The following is a 21,051-nucleotide window of genomic DNA, read 5'->3' on the forward strand; positions in this document are numbered from 1 at the left end:
TTAATGTTTAATTCACTCACGATAGCCTTTATATTAATTCTTTCGCTAATTAAATTCATCATGTGCATTTAATAAAACAATTTTAATAATTATTTGTGATATAACTTGATAAAAAACCAATATATATACAGTATTTGTAATAGCTTCATTATAATAAAAATATTAAATTTTTTTCTATTATATTTGTTATACGTAATATTTACTTGCTGTGCAAAACATTATTTTATACAAACAGCATAAGATAGTTAATATTTATTATCTTAAAATTTTCCTTGTATGCGTTTTATAATATATTTTTGCATATAATGATAATATTTATATTATCATCACTGTGAAAATTTTATATTTAAATCTTTATTTTACCTGGTATATATTGGATTTGCTAGGTGTAGTATTCCATTATGCATGGTAATGGAGGAGTAAAAGAGATATCAAATTTTCCATTCTGTTACTTATAAATATTAGTGGTCTCACACGGGAGAATGAAGAATATCTAATGATGTATATAAATTAATTCAGTTTCTGCTAAATTGAAATGATTAAAGTTATTATAAATTTACAACTGACATTTGACTATCGTATTACAATGTAGAAATATTTATAAAGAGCACTTTGTAAATGATAATTTACCCAAAAATTGGTAAAAATTTCTCATTTAGTAACAAGTAGATTTTTTTGTAACATTAGTTTACTGGTTGTTTTCTCGTTTCGCTTATTCTTGTAAATAATTTAGTTGAATTTTCCTTAACGTCAAATTATTTTTCTATAGTATTGCATATAAATTATTTTTTTCTATTCAACAAATATCTTGAACCAATCAATCTGTTATTACGCCAAACTAATTATTTAATAAAGATTTTTCTTTAAGTGTTATAATTAGAAACTTATTTAAAAATTGAGTATAATTGTGTATTATTATATTGATTATTGCTTAAATTGTTAACAAATTACTTTGACGTTATACTACCTGTTGTAAAATTAATCTCAGTATAACGTAATTTTTGTATTATTACAAGCTCATTTTATCACAAGCTAAATATTTGTTGGAATTGAATATTTCTTGATTAGTAAATGTGAATTACGTAGAAAAAAAAGGAATTACGTTTTATGTGAAATAACGTTGTTTTGGGCATAATTATGTTGTCGATTACTTGGTCGGTGCACTTTAGTTCTCGTTAATTATTCAAATAAAAAATCTACAAAAACGCGTGCTAATCGACTATAGAAGAACAAAGAGGGAAAAGTCTTTGTATTTCACGCCTCGAGAATTCAATGCTTTATCATGTGAAATAGAAAAAATTCTTGAAACTCGGTATAATCCATTTTAACTTTTCGAAGAATGGAGGAAGACAATAGAATCATTTGTCCTTCCTAAAGCCTTTAAATTCTAGCGGAACAAAGAATGCCAATCGCTCGTTGCCTGGCATCCTTATCACAATCTTCAACGCTTTTTTCCCCAAAGATTCCAATAACACTAAGCTCGGATGTTCGTGACGCGACGGTCCTTACCTAGAGGCTTCTCCATGCACCTAGTCACACACATATATGCTGTCACACACGTACGAGAAAGCCGCACAATGCTCGCAAATTCGAGGGAGTGCGAAGTCGAGCGTGGCTTTGTTCCTTTGCGCGCTTTGCGTTTTCGTTTTCGGTGGGTGGTGATGAGGTGGGGTGGGCGGCCGGGGGTTTGGCGATAACGCGCTCTTCGCGATGACGCAGCTGCGCGGCGCTGAGCCGTAAGAAATTGTAAAAATGTTGGAGATATTCGGGCCCGGTGAAAGAGAAAGGGCGCGTGCATGTGAGAAGCGCGAGCGACCTGGCATTAAAATTTTAAAGCTTTGAAAAGTCATTGAGTCGAAAGGAAAAAATATTCCACGGAAATGAAAAAGGAAGTAAAGGGAGTAAGATATGGTTTTTTGTGCGGGCATTGTAGATGAAAGTATTGGTGGAATGTATCACAAACCATGCATGGTAAAAGATATGATTTACGCATGACATTAAGTTAGCAATTCTTATACTTTCTCTGTCTCCCTCACATTCTTTCACTATGGCGCAACAAAAGTACATTGAAAAATTATCTATGATTAGTATTTCGAAATAATACACACGGATTATATGAAATACGTATAAGTACGATATTAACGAAGCTTTTTTTTTAACCAATCGTTTCTTCGCTACAATAATTGGAGGATAAATTAAGGTGAAAATCAATAATATACTTTAAAAACAACGATATTTCTTAGGCTAAAGTGTCTTGTGTTTGTACGTAAAATAAGCTTGACCGAAGTTTCTCATATTCCTAAGTTGACAATAATTTAACCGTGATATTAAGGTTTGAGACGTCAAATCTGCTTAAGGAATTCAAAATTATCTAAGAGTAGCGAAATTCAGAATCTGATCTTCTCTGCAATTTCATTTTGATGTCTGTTGTCAGAAGATAAGATAACTGTTAAAACACCCAACAATATGCAAGATTAACGAAGAATTATCTTATAGGAAGTCAAGAAATTAATGCCTTGCAGCAAACCGTTATGCAAACCTAATAATCGTTACTTCATGCGTAATCCTATGATATTTGGAGTAAAATCGTCGTTTATTCTTAAATCGTGTGAGTGTAATTATCGTGGCACAAAATAGGTATCTCTTGCCTATGCATACTCACATAAACATGTATAAAAAAAAGTTTCGTGCATTAGCAGAAGTTGCAGAGACGGCGGTGACGTCGGCGGTTCCAGCAGAGCAATATTCTCCCGTTTATTTTAAAACATCATTCTGCATATTGGTTGTAACAAAAGAAAAACGGTTGGAAATATCAAAAAGTTCTTCCTCGGACATTAAACGGTGCGGCCTGGATGTATCAGGCGCAGGCCAACGGTAAGCCCAACCTCAGAAGCTGCATTATTTACGCCCATATAAGGCTTGGTAATGCTTATGGGGAACTATAGGGCTAATAGCCCCTCATATTTCAGAATCTTCGTGGCCCTGCCGCTCCGCTTAGCCTCTTTTCATACTTATATTGTACCTTATGATTTTTTTCTCCTTTCGCGTGCACCTTGCATAATAATTTTCCTCCTCGTGCCTTCGGTATCGGGAAAGTCTATGTGTAGCGTATGCATGTATACGCAGATAATCGAGATTGCTTTTTAAGCGAAATTTCTGCGGCAATCCTCGTGGCTGTTCCGCGATTAGGGGATTAATTATTTCGCGGATGTAGCTGGGTGAGAGAGAGAGAGAGAGAGAGAGAGAGAGAGAGAGAGAGAGAGAGATTAAATCGCGTTAGTAGGACGGGGATTGGCCAATTTATTATATCACGATCGCTTCATTAGCCTCGGCAAGGAGCCAATCGCTCTTGCAGTTACTCCAACTTCAGATCCTTATTGAACTGTTTTCATTGCACCTTCGTGACGCGATACTCGCGACGTTTGTGCTATGTAAATTACAGATTTTCGCGGTTAAAAAACTTTCGTGCAATGATGTTGAGGAAAAATATATTTCACAAAGTTTAAGTATTTTTCGAAGTATTAGAAGTTTAAGAGCACACATTAAACGCTTTATATTTTCTGTATTAAAAAATTACTTTATTATCTAAAATACCTGCCAATTTTTTTTATTGCAGTATTCTTCTCTTCGAACATTAAATTTTTAATTTAAGGCTCTCTTCCGTTTTTCGTAATGCTTTACTTCTACCACGTTTATTGTGTAAGCCAACATTGATTTTCGCTCCCTTTATTACATAAATATATATCAAAGATCATACGTGTGCCCGTTTGTGTGTTTGTAAATTTTTTCATTACAATAATATTTTGCTTATATAAATGCTGCTAGTATAAAAACCTTTTCTATTTCTTTAAAATATTACAACGAATATTATACGAAGTTTTATGTATTACTGATATCGTGTATAAATTTTCCAAATTTTTTCAAATTCAAATACTATTACGTAAGTAAATTAGCAAGAAATTATAACGCCAAATATTTACCATAGAAATGTTTTAGTAATTAAAAGTAAGTAAATTAGCGAGTACTTATAACACTAAATATTTACCATAGAAATATTTTACTAATTAAAAATTCGATCTTTGATGCGGCGACTAATTTACTCTCACGAAACAATTAAAATTTTTATCTTATATTAACTTTAACGATTTTCATAAACACTAACCAAGTTAATAATAAATTTCTTGATAAAAATAATAATTTTACCATGTTAAAGACAAAGTAATTTAATTGTGAGTTTATTGTTTATTAGTCACATTCATATTATATATATATATATATATATATATATATATATATATGTTAGTAATATTTATTCAAAATATATATTTAAATGCCATAAATAATATGAAAATAAATGGAATTTTTTTTACAATAAATTTTTTTACTCAAATTTAGAATTACTCTAAAAAATAGCTGTAATTTTTTACTTTTACTACTTAAATTCTGATATATACATGCATAAATTTTTGTAAATATTTTGCAATAATTTAAAATAATATCTACATTATTCGCAATTTTCATCAATTCTAAACCCTCCACGATAATATAATTATAAGATAATAAATTATAAAAGTAAGAAATTTTGTTATGTTTTAGAAATTAATTTAAAGTAGAAAATATACTTGTTTTTGATCGATTATTAAACAAGGACACTAAATCAAATAATGTAAGGATATAATTATGGTAAAAATAACGATTTACTGAACATGCATATTACTTTATAAAATTTTTAAAAATTCCGAAAACTATAATTACAAATATTATATACATATCGTAAATAAAGCTAGAATTTTTATTTCGATTAATAAGAATATGTATGTAAACTTTATTTTCCAATCTTAAGAAAACTTTTAACTACTGCAAAAGGCTGGCTAAAGTTTTTTATATTAAAAAAATGAGTTTTAATAATCTTCCATAGACTCCATTAAAAACTTATGCGCTATTTGAATTATGTTTTTGATTGTTAATTTTACAATTTTTTAAAATTCTTCATCTTTATGCACATTTAATGATATTTATAAAATGGGTATTTATATACCGCTGTTGTCGATATTCATTTATCAAAATATTGTCCGCATAAAATTAAAAAAGTGACATGCAACAAATAAAGAATGGTGTCGGAGAAATCGAAATTCCATGAAATATAGAAAAATTGAATAAAAAATAAAGCCGCGATAGAAAATTCCAATGATATCATAAAAGATAGCGAGAATAAAAGTATAGTCTTAGATCGATGCGTATGACTAGAAAGAAGTGCCATGCCATTTATAATGCAGGTGAAAAAAAAAATGAGCAAGGAGTAAAAAGAAGGACAGATACAAAAAAAAAAGAGAAAAAAAATGAGAAAAAAGAAAAAAAAATGAGAAGGAAAGAGGGAAGGAAAGAATATAGTGGTCAAGAGATGTTTCTCTTGACGATGCAATGCCGAACCGCAGCGTTTCTACAATTCTTGTCCATGTGTGGGGGCTTTTGGTTTTTTCCCATGTCGTTTGCCTTTTTACCGTCTCTCTCTCTCTTTTTTTTTTTTTTTTTTTTTTTTTTTTTTTATATTTTCACAAGGTTTCATTTTTTTACTTTCGATGTTATTTGCCTTATTTTCGGACGCGAGTAGCTTGACAAATTTCAAGACTATGTAAATAAGGCAATAAAAAAGGAGTTTTCTTACTGATTACCTTTAACTTTGTCGCGGGGAAATTTTCCGAATTTCATGTATATTTGATTCGAGAAAGGTTATTTGGAAATAGTAGTTAAACTATTCCCATATTCCCACATGCTTATGCGAATTTAATTTGTATTTGTTTTCTCAAAAGTAATATGGTATGTAAACGAGTAAAAAATAAAAGTTTTGTTTAGCATACAAGGCATTATATCATAGAATTTAAAGAATAAATATTTCAGAAATTATATTTAGTGGTATAATACAGGCAGTATTGTACAATGTATTCATATTTTATATTTTATTAAATATTCGCCTCTTTATCTTTAAAATAACTGTAGAAAATTAAAGGCAATTTATATTATCTAGGATTTTCATATGATTGATTCGGAGCATATTTTTTACTTTAGAAGTTAAATAAGGAATAAATTTTTTGGAATTAGTGTTATAAATTCTTTAAATTTATGAATAAATTTAAAACAATGATAAATTCATCAAGATAAACTGCATATGCAGTCGGAGCTGTAGTTTAATGCATTATACAGAAGGAGTAAGAATTAATATTAAAAAGCAACAACATTAAGGTCAGAAGTATTACTAAATTTGTGCTTGCCTCTTTCTCACGCTTAAGTGAAATTATTAACTACCATTACTAAACGAAGTGGCCATATAAAATCAATAGATCGTGTTTATAAGTAACGTTAGGTTTATTACGACTGCTCAAGGCAGTTATTATCGACCGCCGCTCGAAATAAAAGGAACTAAACTCTCATCAATGCTATCTTGACGATGAGTGCGAGAAACAGGAGGCAATACATGTAGAAGCCACGTTGGAGTTAAGCTCCGGTATGGTGAAGTTAACGGCTCGACGGCATTCCGAAGTTAACCTCGCGCTAACTCAGGGCTCTTAACTCGTTAAGAGGAAACGTGAAAGACGCCGTGGGTTAGAGGCGCCTCTGCTTTATACGCGCAATTCTAGTTTCGTAACGAACGCAATAATGCGCTTGAGAGCACCGGCCGTGAGATTTATTTAAATCTTTGGTATCTGGCTGTGCGCCGTTTTTGAAGATGGCGCTACTTCATCCAACATTTTTCTTTTTGCAGCTCCTTACATTTACCGGCTAAGAAAAAACCATTATATAAAACATGAATGATACGGAGGGAGTGAGAAAGGGTCGCTCCAAAAGTGCTTTTCTTCATTGCGCTGAGTCGGCGAATATATTTTTCCTCGCTATCTTCTAGGCAGAAGAGAAATTAATGGATTCTAAATTTCGGGCAGGCGAAAAAAAATATTTGTATTAATAAAATTTACCATTATGATACGTTTTCACGAGATACTTATTATTATTATTATTATTATTATTATTATTTTTTTTTATTATTTTTTTTTTAACGATATTTTGGCATTAGATAAATAATGGACGCGTGTATTAAGAATATAAGCTTCTTTCTTCAGATTACATCAAATCTTCTTTTTATGCGAAATTTTATAATATAATAAATAAATATACAAAATAAATAATACCGAGAAATAATCTTTTTTCGCTACAAGCAAAAATTCAAGGCAAATATAATTTTGTACTCACTCATTCGTTCATAATACTCATATTGGAATTATTTTGAAATTATAAGAGTACTTCCCATTGACAATAGACGGAATAAAAGATCGCTACATTATCATAATAACGATTATGTTATTCAATTGTTTTCCATTTTATTCTTTTACAATTAAATTTCGAGCCTCTTACATATTACAGTAACCAGATATTAAAAGTTTGTTTTAAGTCAAAGAGCGCTCGGTCGAATGATTTTACGGCTAAATTATTGCACAGATGCTGCATTAAGCTCGCAAAGCGTTTTCTCACCTCTTACACACTCAAACATTACACGTATAAAAATGATTTTAATAAATACATTTTAGTTATTATCAATTGCAAGTTTGTTAAATTAAACCTTTCGAAGGAAAATTCAGTAAGCGAAAGCAGTTTGAACTCTGTATTTTGTATGCTTTCCATCGACATCAACGCGAAAATCAACGAGCGAGTAAATAACCCCGAGTGCTTCTCAATGAAATGCAGGAATTATCAAGTAACAGCTCCCCTCCTTTATCGTCAAAATGAAACATCGTTGGACTTGTCGGAATTGTCGCCAGTAGAAGCGCATAGTTGTGCGTTAATATAGACGTGATAATTTAGCGCCTAGGAATTCTAATTTCCTTAATTACCAAAGTTGAAAAGCGCACTACTCCGCGCGCGCGCGTGCCCCCCTCCCCCCACGCGGGCCCCCCCCCCCCCAACCCCGGCCCCCACCATCCCGCCCGCTCCGCTCTCTGCGCCTACTTCTCACAATCCCTTCAATATATTTGTAAATGCACATGTAAATGTAAACGTACACAGGGAAGCAAACAGGCTAACGTGTGTTGTTTCACATGGTGAATCGTAAACCCGGGGAGCAGCGAATGTAGCTTCGCGTCACGAATGAATTACACCGGAAAGCGTACAGTCACGAAATAATCAAATTTAAAACGACATTGCGACATGTGTGTGAAAATCGACTGGTTCGCAACTCGGATACTATAGCGGTCTGATCCAGACTCATTTGCACTTGACGCCTGATATTAGTTAAGGAGCAGAACGATACTTTCCATGCTTAAGAAGTTTTTCGTTATTTTTTTTATTTATTTATTTTTGTTTTTGTTTTTATTATCTACTTTATAAAACTAATTATCTTCTATATCTGTGAACAATTTAATGGAAGACTGTAAAATATTATAGTGAGGGAAAACATTGAAAAAGTAGTTTACACATTCTATTTTAATGTCGAATGTTAGAGGTTGGCTGTCTTTGTTGTTTATTCACTGTCGAGCCTCCCTGGCTGGAACAAAATATAATTTAACGTAAATTAAATGACAAATCTTTTGAGAACTTACTACGAATAGAAATTGTTTTGAAGGACTTTAAACAATTGATCTGGTAATTATTACATGTATTGATAAAATATCCGTACATTTAGTCACTGAATTTAATATCGAGATTAATTAAATTTGCAATAAAATAATTAGTATTATCAGTAGAAGCACTGATAAAATTAACCAATCGAAGTTGAAACAATCGTTGAAAGACATTATGGAATAATCCACAATTATTGTAAATAGAATAGAAATTATAGAAAATTGGTATAATATCGATGATATTTTTTTTTTCTTTTTTTTCCCGTATAATTTGCTTCATAGCTGTCTGATGACAGTGAAACTATAATGAAAAATTTTTTAATGTAATAGGATGACGAATTCAGAAGTATTTGAAATAATTCGAAACTGCTCTTCATTATAACATTTTATAGACGTAATTTTGAAATAAACCTAAATGTTATGATACAATATTCTAAAGGATAAGTCCCGCTGTGCTTTAGATTATAAGTAGTTATCGATCAATGTCCAATGATCTAAATAATAATCCGAACTACCACTTACTAGAAGAGGAGAAGTGATGAGAAAAAAGATAAAAAGATTTCCATTGACTCTTGGGAATTTAGAAAGTGGTGATAAAAGATACATCAGGGAGATATAGCATGAGTTCGAAAATATAAGAATAGGAATAGTGGAAAATAAATCGAATAAAATCCATGAATTTAATATCATATTTTACGAGTGAAAACGAGTATAAACTGAAAGCCCAATTGGGTCTGTAAAACTAATTTGTGACCTTAGATTAATGAATGATGATTATTTGCGTATCTACGAATATTATTTAAATAAAAATTTAACAAATAGATTTATAGTATTCAATCTATAACATAATGTATATATATACATAGAACATAATAAATAGTATTAAGAAATATTATTCTTAATTGTTTAAACTCGAAAAGTACATTAAAAGTAATAATCCGAATGAACTTTCGTGAGTTTTCACAATTTTAAGAAAGCTTGATGCTATCCTGTTACACTAAGTATTCGGTTAAGATAGTAAAATCTTAGGTTTTTTTTCTTGTAAATAGAAAAATGAGATTTTTTAATCCCAAATTAACCTTTTATAGTTTTAACATGCGAATAACATTCAAAGAATATATTTAATAGAAAACTTGTTGTAAGTGGCTTTTTATAAACTTCATGCTTATAGAAAAATCTGCTTTCTTACTCGTATAATAATTTATATTGCACTATTTTTATTTTGATAATTTATTTTTTGTTTTGGCTATCGTACTCATAAAAGTTTCGTAATGGTCGTAAATATTATTACATCTATATGAAAAAATTCACTCTAACATTTTTTCTTAATTAGTTCCTTAAAAATTAATTAAATTTGTTAGTTAAAATTTTTTATTTTTCTCATAAAGATATGTGACTCAAATGTTTTAATAATTTTTTATAAGCTGGTGATATTAAAATAGGTTTTATAGATCTACTGAATTTTCAAAAATTTTATTGGGTTATACAAATATTCTGATTCAGAATTTGTAAAAAGCATTATTTTATTATTTAAAAAAATATTGCGTGAATAATAACTTTAAACGTCTAATAATTCTATTTATTATTTTAAATTCTTTAAAGAATTGGTACTTCTGCATGAATTATTTCGTTTACATTCATTGGAATATCGGCTGAAATGATATTGCCACAGTATTCGACCTAGAAATAAATATTCTATTTCAAATAAGAATTAAAAGTCTTTTGTGCTAGCATGTAAAGAGTATTGACAAGTGTTTTCAAATATTTGTACACTTTAAATTCGTAAAGTGACATTTTTCAATAAACTCATTGAGAATAATAGTTTATAAAATTATTTTAAACTGAAAGGTAATCCTTAATAGTATTAATAATGGAATTGTATCAAACAGTCTATGCTAATTTTAATAAAAAATTTAGGATGATAGTAAAAAAGAAAAGTATACAACAATTTGTTTAATATGAATAGGTAATACAAACTCGACTACTATAATTGATTCAATCAATGTCAAAAAGGAATATTTTATAAAAAATATATTTTTATTATTCTAAGTATCTTATCTTCTACAAAAAAATAGTATTAATAGTTATAACTATACATATATATATATATTAGTCTTGAAATTTCATAAAAAAGCTCAAACAACTTTTATCTACATATACTACCTATATATATATATATATATATATATATATATATTATATTGAAATACTATTATAATTAAATTCGTAGTCGCATTCTTCGTTGACATCTTGAAAGATTAAAGGTATTTTAAATCGTATTAAAAAAAAAAAAAAAAAATACATACAATTAAGCACAATCACTTTAATATCATAATTGCAAGCTTTAATTAAACTTGTCACAATTTTTCATTTTTTAAAATAGCTTTTAATTATTATTTTCATAGCAATAAATAATATACAATTATTATTCCGCTTAAAAGGAAGTGCTTCAACAATATTCCAACTTAATATTTTTTAATAATAAATTTAAAATAGCTTATTAAATTTAGTAGCAATTTTTATAAGAAGATATTTTTTATCTGGGAATATTCGACACAAAATGAAACAAAAATAAATCGCTTTCAACTTTGATGGTCAGTTTGTTGAAATTCTACCAGCGTTACTCTTATTTCCCAAGCTTTGAGGATTTAAAGCCTATAATACTTTAACTTCTAATGCTCCTACATTTTACACAGAGGCATTTTCGAGTTGCTTTTACCGAACGAAAAAGTAACCGAAGTACCGTGAGATAGACAGATAGGGGCAACGAGGAAGAGAGAGAGAGAGAGAGAGAGAGAGAGAGAGAGAGAGAGACAGGGAGAATGAGAGACACAGGGAGAGAAAGAAACGTTGCTTAAAAATTCTATCTCTTTCTTTGTCTTTTCATTCCGCTTTTTGTTGTTTGTTTATGGCAAATCGAGCCCCTTTCATGCTGTATTGGCTTAGTTTCGTTTGCGCTTACGAAGGGAACGAAACGATGACGAAATTTGTGGTAAGAGCACTCTAGTTCTATTAGCGTAATATATAAATAAAGTCTTTATACACATATATATATGTGTAAATACTTTTTTGCTTTAAGCAAAACGAATTTAGCATTTTAGAATTTTTTTTTTTTGCTGCTAATACCAAATTCTACATTTTCCAATATCTCTCTATTACACGTTTCTATATCAATGTAATTAATCATTAGAAATATTAATCTTGAATAAAGCATACTTTTTATTTTGTAGTTCAAGGTTTATGGCACGACGAATGAAAGAAAAATTGGCAACAGTGTATTTGAAATGTGTTTATTAAATATTCGATTTGAATTTTATTAAGTTATTAAACTAATATAAAAATGCTCTCAAAAGTTTGTTTATAAAATTAAACAAAAAAAGGTGCTAATTAATAATAATAATAATAATAATAATAATAATAATAATAATAATAATAATAATAATAATAATAATAATAATAATAATAATAATAATAAATAATGAAAGAGAGTTAAATTTAAAATGAAAACTATACTATACAAGCAATTCAAATTGCTTAATATAATACAACTATATTTTATAGTAAGTTTTCTATAAATTTTTTTTTATCTAGAATTTTAAAAGGAAATATATGATATTTTATTCTTATTAAGCTTTTAAATTTTAAAACTTTCTATATTGATTTCTTTATTTGATATTATAGATGTATTTAAACAAGATTAGGTTTTAACGTTACATAATATAAATATTCTACGTTGAATATTGATCAAATTTTAATTTTTTTCTAAAAGTAGATATACGAGAGGTTTGGATATTTCATTATGTAAAAGTTAATTGATTTTCTATAAACGAATTTCTATAAATTGTAAAAGAAATAAAATTGGTATAAATATTTAGAAAATACCGTTTTTATTTTTAGCATTTTATGGAATTGAACCACTAAGATTTTTCCCTTCATTTTCTTTTTATCAAAATTCATTATTAGACAGTGCAGTCTGATATAATAAATAAATAAATATATATATATATATATTTATTTATTTATTATATCAGACTGCACTGTCTAATAATGAATTTTGATAAAAAGAAAATGAAGGGAAAAATCTGTGTGATAAATTATACGAATATAAATATTATAAATATTGTACATGAACATCATTTGGCCTTTTTTCTCTACGAAATAAAATTTTTTAATAACTTAATATAAATTAACCTCATGTAAATTACTTAAGAATTGAATATAAATTAAATGGCATTATTCTGAGAATTTAAACTTATTTATTTTTCTTAAAGTGTATTAGAAAATTATAACGAAAAGAATAAAATTTCTATTTGATATTTTAATAAGTGTTATAATGGTAACGAAATGCACTATTCAATTAAATTTTTGTTATTTTTCTTACAACAAAATCTTTCTAACCAAACAATTAGCATTTTTATTAGGCCTCGTCAATATTATAACAAATATATATATACGTCAATTTACTTAGGAATATACATTTGTTTACATAATTAAAAATTTTATATCTATATCTAATTATATTACATAAATTGTTTGTCATTGATTATACAAAATTTTTCAATGTTTTATAAATTTTTTTTAATATTATTTTCATGTATTCAGTTCAATATGCTTTAACCTTAAATTTTCATTAAATTGATATTTAATGATTAAACTAATCATAGTGTATAATAATAATAATAATAATAATAATATATCATGATAATTGAATAGTTGATTGTAGTCACTAATAATTAGTTTCATTATCCATGCATGTATAGTTGAGAAATATAAATGTTATGTAAGCTAGAGAATTTCGATATGTTACTGATTATAGTAATATAATCCGAATATATACAACATTCACAACATTTATCCAAAATTTGTTTTACGTATTTATATGATAAATGCAAACTTATTATTTAACTTATTGTAAATTAAAATATATTAAAATCATATTTATGCTGGATATTCCTATTTTATGTTTAAAAGATGATTTTCGACAAATGCTTTCATTTTTAGGATCGATGTTCGTATACACTAACTTTTGTGGAAGGGCACCGTATTAAATAAAAGTTTCGACAACCTAGGCCTAATTAACAAGAAAATACGACGTATTTTATGGCAAATACCTCTTTTTCATCATATTTCACAAAAGGGATCTGCAAAAATCTACATTTCATGCTTTTATATCTTCGTTGCGAAATCTCGGGAGGATTTTGTCGATGTTCATTCATCTTAATTAAAAATAAAAATGCCTCCGTTGACTTCGTTGAAAAATGCGGGTCGTTGTGCCACAGGGAAATGTAACGAATACAAAACAAAGCAGTTGACGAGTGATACTTTTGTCAACATTGTATAATCATACACTATAATTGTTGTTAATTGGATGATTCTAGTAATTTATGTCACGAAATTGGATTTTACGTGCATGTTCTGCATGACGCCCACACAAGCGAAAGCACGAAAGCAAAATCATATTTTAAGTTCGGCTGCTTTGGCTAGGATTTTATTTTTTAATTTCATATTTTCTCGCACCAAAGAATAATAAGAAGCTTGAGGAAAGCAATACTTGCGCCCCATATTTCTCCACCGTCGGTATGGGATTTCTCAAAAACTATTGAGAGTTCAGAGTGCAAAAACACTTTGACGTTCTCTTATCCTATGCCTACTCCAATTTTTATCTCTCTGTCACTTCGCAATGATTCAATTGAAGTCGAGTGGCATTTTCTTCTATTTTCATTTTTCCTATCGAACTCTGAGTGACAAACTCATGTGCTTTACATGGCAAACGGACATTAGCGCCGCAGCGCCGAGGCCGATTTTATACGAGTCAGTTGGCACTTTTCTTTCAGTTCGCTGTAATATTCTCTTCCCACATGTAAATGCAGAAACATTAAACTAGACAACAGTTCATCGACATCTATTGTCTTTTCAATTAACAGGATAACTATACGCGTTGCATAAAATGCGTTCCAATACTCTTGTCCATCATGTTATTCAAATTTTAATTACAATTTTTATTTCATACAAAAGCGTATTAGATATTAAAAATTTATGAAATAATATTGGGATCTATTTGTTTAATATCGAGTTGATGAAATAATAGTTGTTGACTTGTTTGGTTTTTAGATTGTATCTGCATTACATTTATTGGTATAAATTGATGTTTAAAATTGTAAATGTTTTAGAATTTTTCATAAACCTAAATGATTGATATAAATATTATGTATTTATAAAAACAATTTATAGTACGTTTTATTAGAATTATAAATAGTGAAAAAAAAAACAAAAAAACTTAGTTTTGACTTAAGAATCGTATCGGGTTTATAATATATGGTGTGCCGACCAATAAGTAGTTTACTGGTTGTTTAGTCAGACAATTTAATTATTATGCAAGTAAAATTGTTCGAATAATATAAATTTAAAGAATATGATTTATAATAAAAATTGAAATATTATCACATATTTAATCAATATTTACATAATTTTTATCTATTTAATAATCATTAAAAAATCTTATTAAGCTAAAATGTAATATACCCAAGTTATTTGGATTATAACAATATTAAATCATTCGATCAAAAAATTTTTTGACATAGCTTGACTGTTAAAAATTTTATTTGGCAAAAAACGAAAATTGTAAATCCAAAATTTGAATATAGAAAAAAAAATATTTTAAACGTAATGTGATTTATTAATCAATACGTCATAATTAATTCAATAGAAATATATTCATTAAATATATCACAAAGAATGAAAATAATTGATTATCAATGATTAATAGTGGATTTTGTATAACAAAAACATTGAAAATGTTTTCTTATTTTAATACAAATTTTTTTTTTTTATTCATGCGTGACTAATACGTGAAAATGTGTCATTTTTACATTATACATTATACATTCTTGATGCATGAAATTTTATGAAAATGTTTCAAATCAAAAACTGTAATATATATATATAGATAAGTTTCGTAGACTGATGGAGGAAATTTTTTATATTAAATGAAATTGTAGGAATCATCTACGCTACTAGAAACGTATAAATTGGAATCGATTTATACTAACAAATTGCAGTACGGGGAAATTCGATTTAAAGTAGAAATTTTAATATATTTGAATTCATATAATTATTTTGTTATATCAAAGATTTGATATCCAACATATTATGTACTAATATAAATTATGTTTATTATTGTTATTCATCAATAAAATTATAAATGATTTAATATAAGGGATAATTAGAATTCAATCGGTAAAGCCGAATTGCAGATGATTTCAACTGAATATTCTAAGTATTAACCTAAATTGAAGTCCGATCATATTTTTATTATTATACCTACAGAATTTCCCGACAATTTTTGTGTTTTAATGAAATTATCACATTTATTATATAATGGAAATTACAATTTGGATAATTCTGTAGTAATATTTATTATAAAAATTTAATATTTTAATAAATAATACGTGTGTGTTTGTATATATATATAATATTATTATTTTTTTATAAATATATTTATATACGAATTTTACAGTATAAACATGTATTGATTTTGATTACAGATTCCACAGTTCCAGTAGTACTAAGTTTGTTGATTGAGAAAGGTCTGTCAATGGTAAGTAAAGTATTGTAGCCGTAATAGTGAAAACATATTTAATGCGTGTTTGACTTAATATCATCTCTTCTAAAAACTCAAAGATAAAGTAATCCTTCATCTTCATTAGCCGGTTACTCTAAAATTCAGACTGGCACATTCGAACTTGTCGTCAATTATTTGCGTCACCTTCTTTCCGTCGCGTCATCCATCATGTCATCGTACGCGTCCAACCAAATTTCCTGCTTTATGCCACACTCGCATACTTCCTTGAACGTATATACGTGAAAATAGCAAAGCGAACGTATCTAGGCACATCGTTTTGCAAATATCTCTATAGACCTATGTATATTATTATAGAAACGAGTATACATCAGCTTGAACATTGACACGAATTAACGAGGTACTCACTGCCGTGCAAATTCTGTCGGTCACAGTACAAATATTCAACGTGTAAATGCACCCGCGGAAATCTGCTGTGCAAAACTAAATTCATATACTCACATATGGCCAAATATGCCATATACACATACGCGAACACACACACACACACACACACACACACACACACACACATATATATATATATATATATATATATATACTTTCTCGATTACCCAAGAGTATTGATACGTGGTTACATTTATAGAAAATCCCTATCGTAAGTTTCTTGCTTTCTGTATATCTCTGTGACAGACAACTGGAAATTGGTCTTCCATTATCGGGCGGTAAGGCGACTGAGGTTCTGTAGCTTTACCTAAAAGCGAGGTAGTTTGCTTTACACCCCAGTGTAAAACTGAAATGTGGTTTCATTCCATCAGCAACTTGCACTCAACCATTTTACGACTCTGACTTGCGCTCTGCATTCACAAATTAATAACTCTCGAATGTATTGTTAGCCTAAACTAGTTGTACTCGAGTCATTGAGAGTGGCGAAACGTTTTAACCTAACGCTCGAATTATTAATTTATTTCCACATTTTTAGGCTTATCTTACATTAATAGCTGAATTTTTAGGTTTTAACTTGAAAAAAAAAATAAAAAAAAAATAAATAAATAAATAAATAAATAAATAAATAAATAACAAGAATATCGTACATTATGATGTTTAATTAAATAAGGAAGATTGTACGGATTATGCTTGCGTATTGTTATTATTATTATTCTGGTTTATATTTTAACATCTATATCCGATAATTGATTTTAAATTATTTTTATATACATTTTTATAATCCAGTATTTTATTTCTTTTATGAATATGATTAATATTTTATTCTATTTTCTATTGTTAAACTTGTCTTTTATGATGATTTCTATTTTATATAAAAAATGTTTATATAAATATTTCAATATAAGCATTATATTGTAGGTATTTGAAAATTTAATTTCAATGTAATTATCACTAAATCGAATGCTTCTTAAAAGCTGTTTATATATTTGAATAATGATTATACAATTTTGTATAAGCATTCCTACTCAAATTATTAATTATTCACAATAATCGAAGTAAGAACTTATTATTATATCTTGAAAAAAATTCAACAAATTCTACCAAATTCTGCATTTAATTTTTTATTTTTTTTTTATTTAAAAAAACTCACATGGATGAACATAATATGTCGTTATAAATTAAAATTTATTTCATACATTATAATAAATAAAGTATTAACTATTCAATATCATTAGTGTGAAAAAAATAATTAAAATAGTTGGATTAATACAGTCTTACGAATTGATTGAATGTATATATGAGTTAATAGTTTAAATATTCATCGAACAATGATTGATAAAATTCAATTAACATATTGAAATTATAAAAATTTTTATATTTAAACAAAAAACTAGTAATTTTATGTATGTATATAATGGAATTTAGAGAAAGATTTAAATGGTATTTAAATAATGGAAAATTGTCGATCTTCATCAATTCATTTATAATTAAGAATAATTAAATTAATTTAACATTTAAAATATAATTACAATTCATTTGAAATAGCTAAAGAACAGATATACAATATACAAAATATGTCAATTTTTATTTCCATTTTTACTTTACAAAGGTAAAAGCTTTTTAAAAAATTAAAATCACCAACACGAGATCATAGGATAGTAATAAAGAAGACATAAAAATAATTTTTAAAATTGTACGAGCTTGTTGTTTTTTAATAATGAAGAATGAGATTTACCGATTTGATCATAACTTGTTGAAAATAAATTAAAAATTGGAATAGTGGGGATTAACGAACACAAGGACAAGAGCACAAATCCAGCATATTTATTAACGGATGCATTAATTTTGTAAAATTTATGAACCTACATAACAATTACAATACAAATATAAAATACATTATAAATATATTTTATAGCCTTTAAATGCTAAATTGAAAAGATTTACAGACTGTCGTTTGGTGGATAATTAAATGTAAACTTATATAAACAACCATAAATCCTTATATACTACTTGAATGCTGACGAAAATAGTGAATCTGCGGAATGTAAAGAATCAAATTCTGTGATATAATTATGAAAAATGTTTGAATTAATGTTTGTATGCGCGTCCAAGTGGTTAATGCTGTAAAATGACGATAGCTATCTTGCAATGAGGATATTCTCTTTGTTTTATCCTGAAGCTGTAGAATACTGTTTATACCAACGTAATGTCATATAATTATTTGACGTCCGCAAAAACTTCATCGAGTCAATATTCCTAAATTAATTTACTTAGTAGAAACACGTTCGAATGACTAAATGTAATTTACCAAATACAGTGCACATTTACAATAGCGGTCGGAAGAGTATAAGGGAAATCGGACTTTAGTGTATAAGGGAAAGCAAAGGCTCACTAGCTATTGAGTTAACAGGTACATCTACGTTCGTACTTTGGTAAACGTTGTAGAGTTTGTTGAGTATTTCGGACGCAAGTAAGAGATCTTCACATTCAAGTGATTGGTTCAAGAGGTTTGTTATAAGGGATACCGGCAATTCACTTTCAAGACTGTTGGGTTTTGTATTTCTAACACGTAACGTTTCAAGAATGTTTCAAATTGTTGAAATTTGTTGCATAGGACCACCATTATCAACAATGGCACATTCTTTCATTCGAATGTTTTAATCGAAACGATTATTCGGTCAATTAAATTGAAATTTTAATTAATAATTCGTATGCATATCAGCTCCGGAAGGTGTAATTTTATTTATCAGAATAGATTAAATTATTCGTGGCATGATTTTGTAATGCAATAATTGACCAATAATTTACCTTTTAAAAACCACATACCCTCATTGTAATATTTTACATTTATTTAATATTCTTTGTTATTTATGGTTTGATAATCAATAATCATATAATATTATATCGTCAATTTTAAGAAATTTACATTCTATGTACAATGTATTGCGTATAAATGTTTTTTTATTGACTCGTGTACACAATTACCTTTCTATGGTTTATTTTCAGAATATTATTACTCACGGTCCTGGCATGGTTTTCCATGTGGTGAATTTGATCGTAATGGTACTCATGCCACTGGTTGTCATTCATGTAAAGGAAACTGGATTTAGCTTAAGTAAGTAATTTTATTAAGTTTACATTTGTTAAGTCTGAACGTGTAAATATTAAATGTAATATAAGAAACTTGGGAAGACGAAATTTTTATAATTTTGAATAAGAAAATAATTTGCATAAATGCATAAATAGTACATACTTAACCAACTAGGGATAATTTCTGTAAATGAATGCATATAATTGCACATAATTGATAATATAAACAAAACACAATTTAACAACAATTTAAGTATTATTGTCGTCTTAATAATTGAGTTCAAAGAAATTTTCATCAATATTTCTTTCTTTTACAATGCGAATATTTAATACTTCTGTACTCTTCCATAAAGCATAATGCTACGATAATATCTCGATATATTAGCATGTACTATTGTCACAATATGGTACTATAACTATTATTTAGCAAAATATATCTACTGTAATATAGTACATAAAGTATACGTATGACATTTTTTATCGAAATCTTATTAGTTTATAGGTTTTCTTTTATATTTAGAGAATATAAATATCGAATAGAGATATAAAATAAAAAGCTTTTAGCGCCAGATACCAGATGTTTTAATAAATATGCTGGGTAGAAATGAAAAATGAAGAAAAAAAATTCCGTGTATCGAGCATCATCCCCACTAAAATTAAATTTATTCATTATTTATAAAAAATCTTTTTACGCGTATGCAAATATACGTAGCATGATAAGTGTGTGCAGCAATATTAATAGATAAACGTGAAGTAAGTAGTAGTTTACAGACTGTCATTATGTCTTCACATGAAAATGTAATTACAACGTTGCGTTTCGATTTGGGTTGTATGTACCCCGGGTCATACGTATGGCGTCGACTTGATCTATTACTGCAGTGGAATGGGTTCGAATGATCAAGTGTATCATTGATTTTCTCAAGAAGAACTGGTATTGTAGTTTTGGAAATGCCGAATAATTAAAACACACTGGTCGTGCTTCAATCAGTATGAAATTATTGATCATAATAAATTAATTATGAATTAATATATTACAGTGATGAACGTTGGCAGTTGCGAATATATTGAAGACTGATTTATCGGAATAATAATTCTGACCGTTTTATTTAGAAATCAATGTTTCGTAACATTAGCAGTGCATTAGAAAATTAGTAATTCCAAAATCAATTCCTTTTGTCTCTTTCTAATTTTTAATAATAAATTATAGTTTAATTAATTTTTACATTAATACAATTGAATGAAAACTGTATTTAAATATATACAATTTGTGTATATAAACAGTCAAATATCATTAAGCATTTTCATTGAGGTGCCGAATTTCATATGTAC

The 21,051-nt window shown here is 27.9% G+C and overlaps 1 protein-coding gene across 1 annotated transcript in view; it reads left to right on the top strand.

The window, feature by feature from the left end:
* Positions 1-21,051, top strand: part of LOC105364922 (diacylglycerol O-acyltransferase 1-like) — a 108,952-nt gene that overhangs the window by 48,415 nt on the left and 39,486 nt on the right. The window contains exons 4-5 of the mRNA XM_011502962.1: positions 16,151-16,203; positions 19,639-19,747. Of these exons, the coding sequence (XP_011501264.1) occupies positions 16,151-16,203; positions 19,639-19,747 (162 nt within the window). The remainder of the gene's footprint in view (positions 1-16,150; positions 16,204-19,638; positions 19,748-21,051) is intronic.

This window comes from Ceratosolen solmsi, unplaced genomic scaffold, assembly GCF_000503995.2.
Source record: "Ceratosolen solmsi marchali unplaced genomic scaffold, CerSol_1.0 scaffold10, whole genome shotgun sequence".
Lineage (NCBI taxonomy): Eukaryota > Metazoa > Arthropoda > Insecta > Hymenoptera > Agaonidae > Ceratosolen > Ceratosolen solmsi.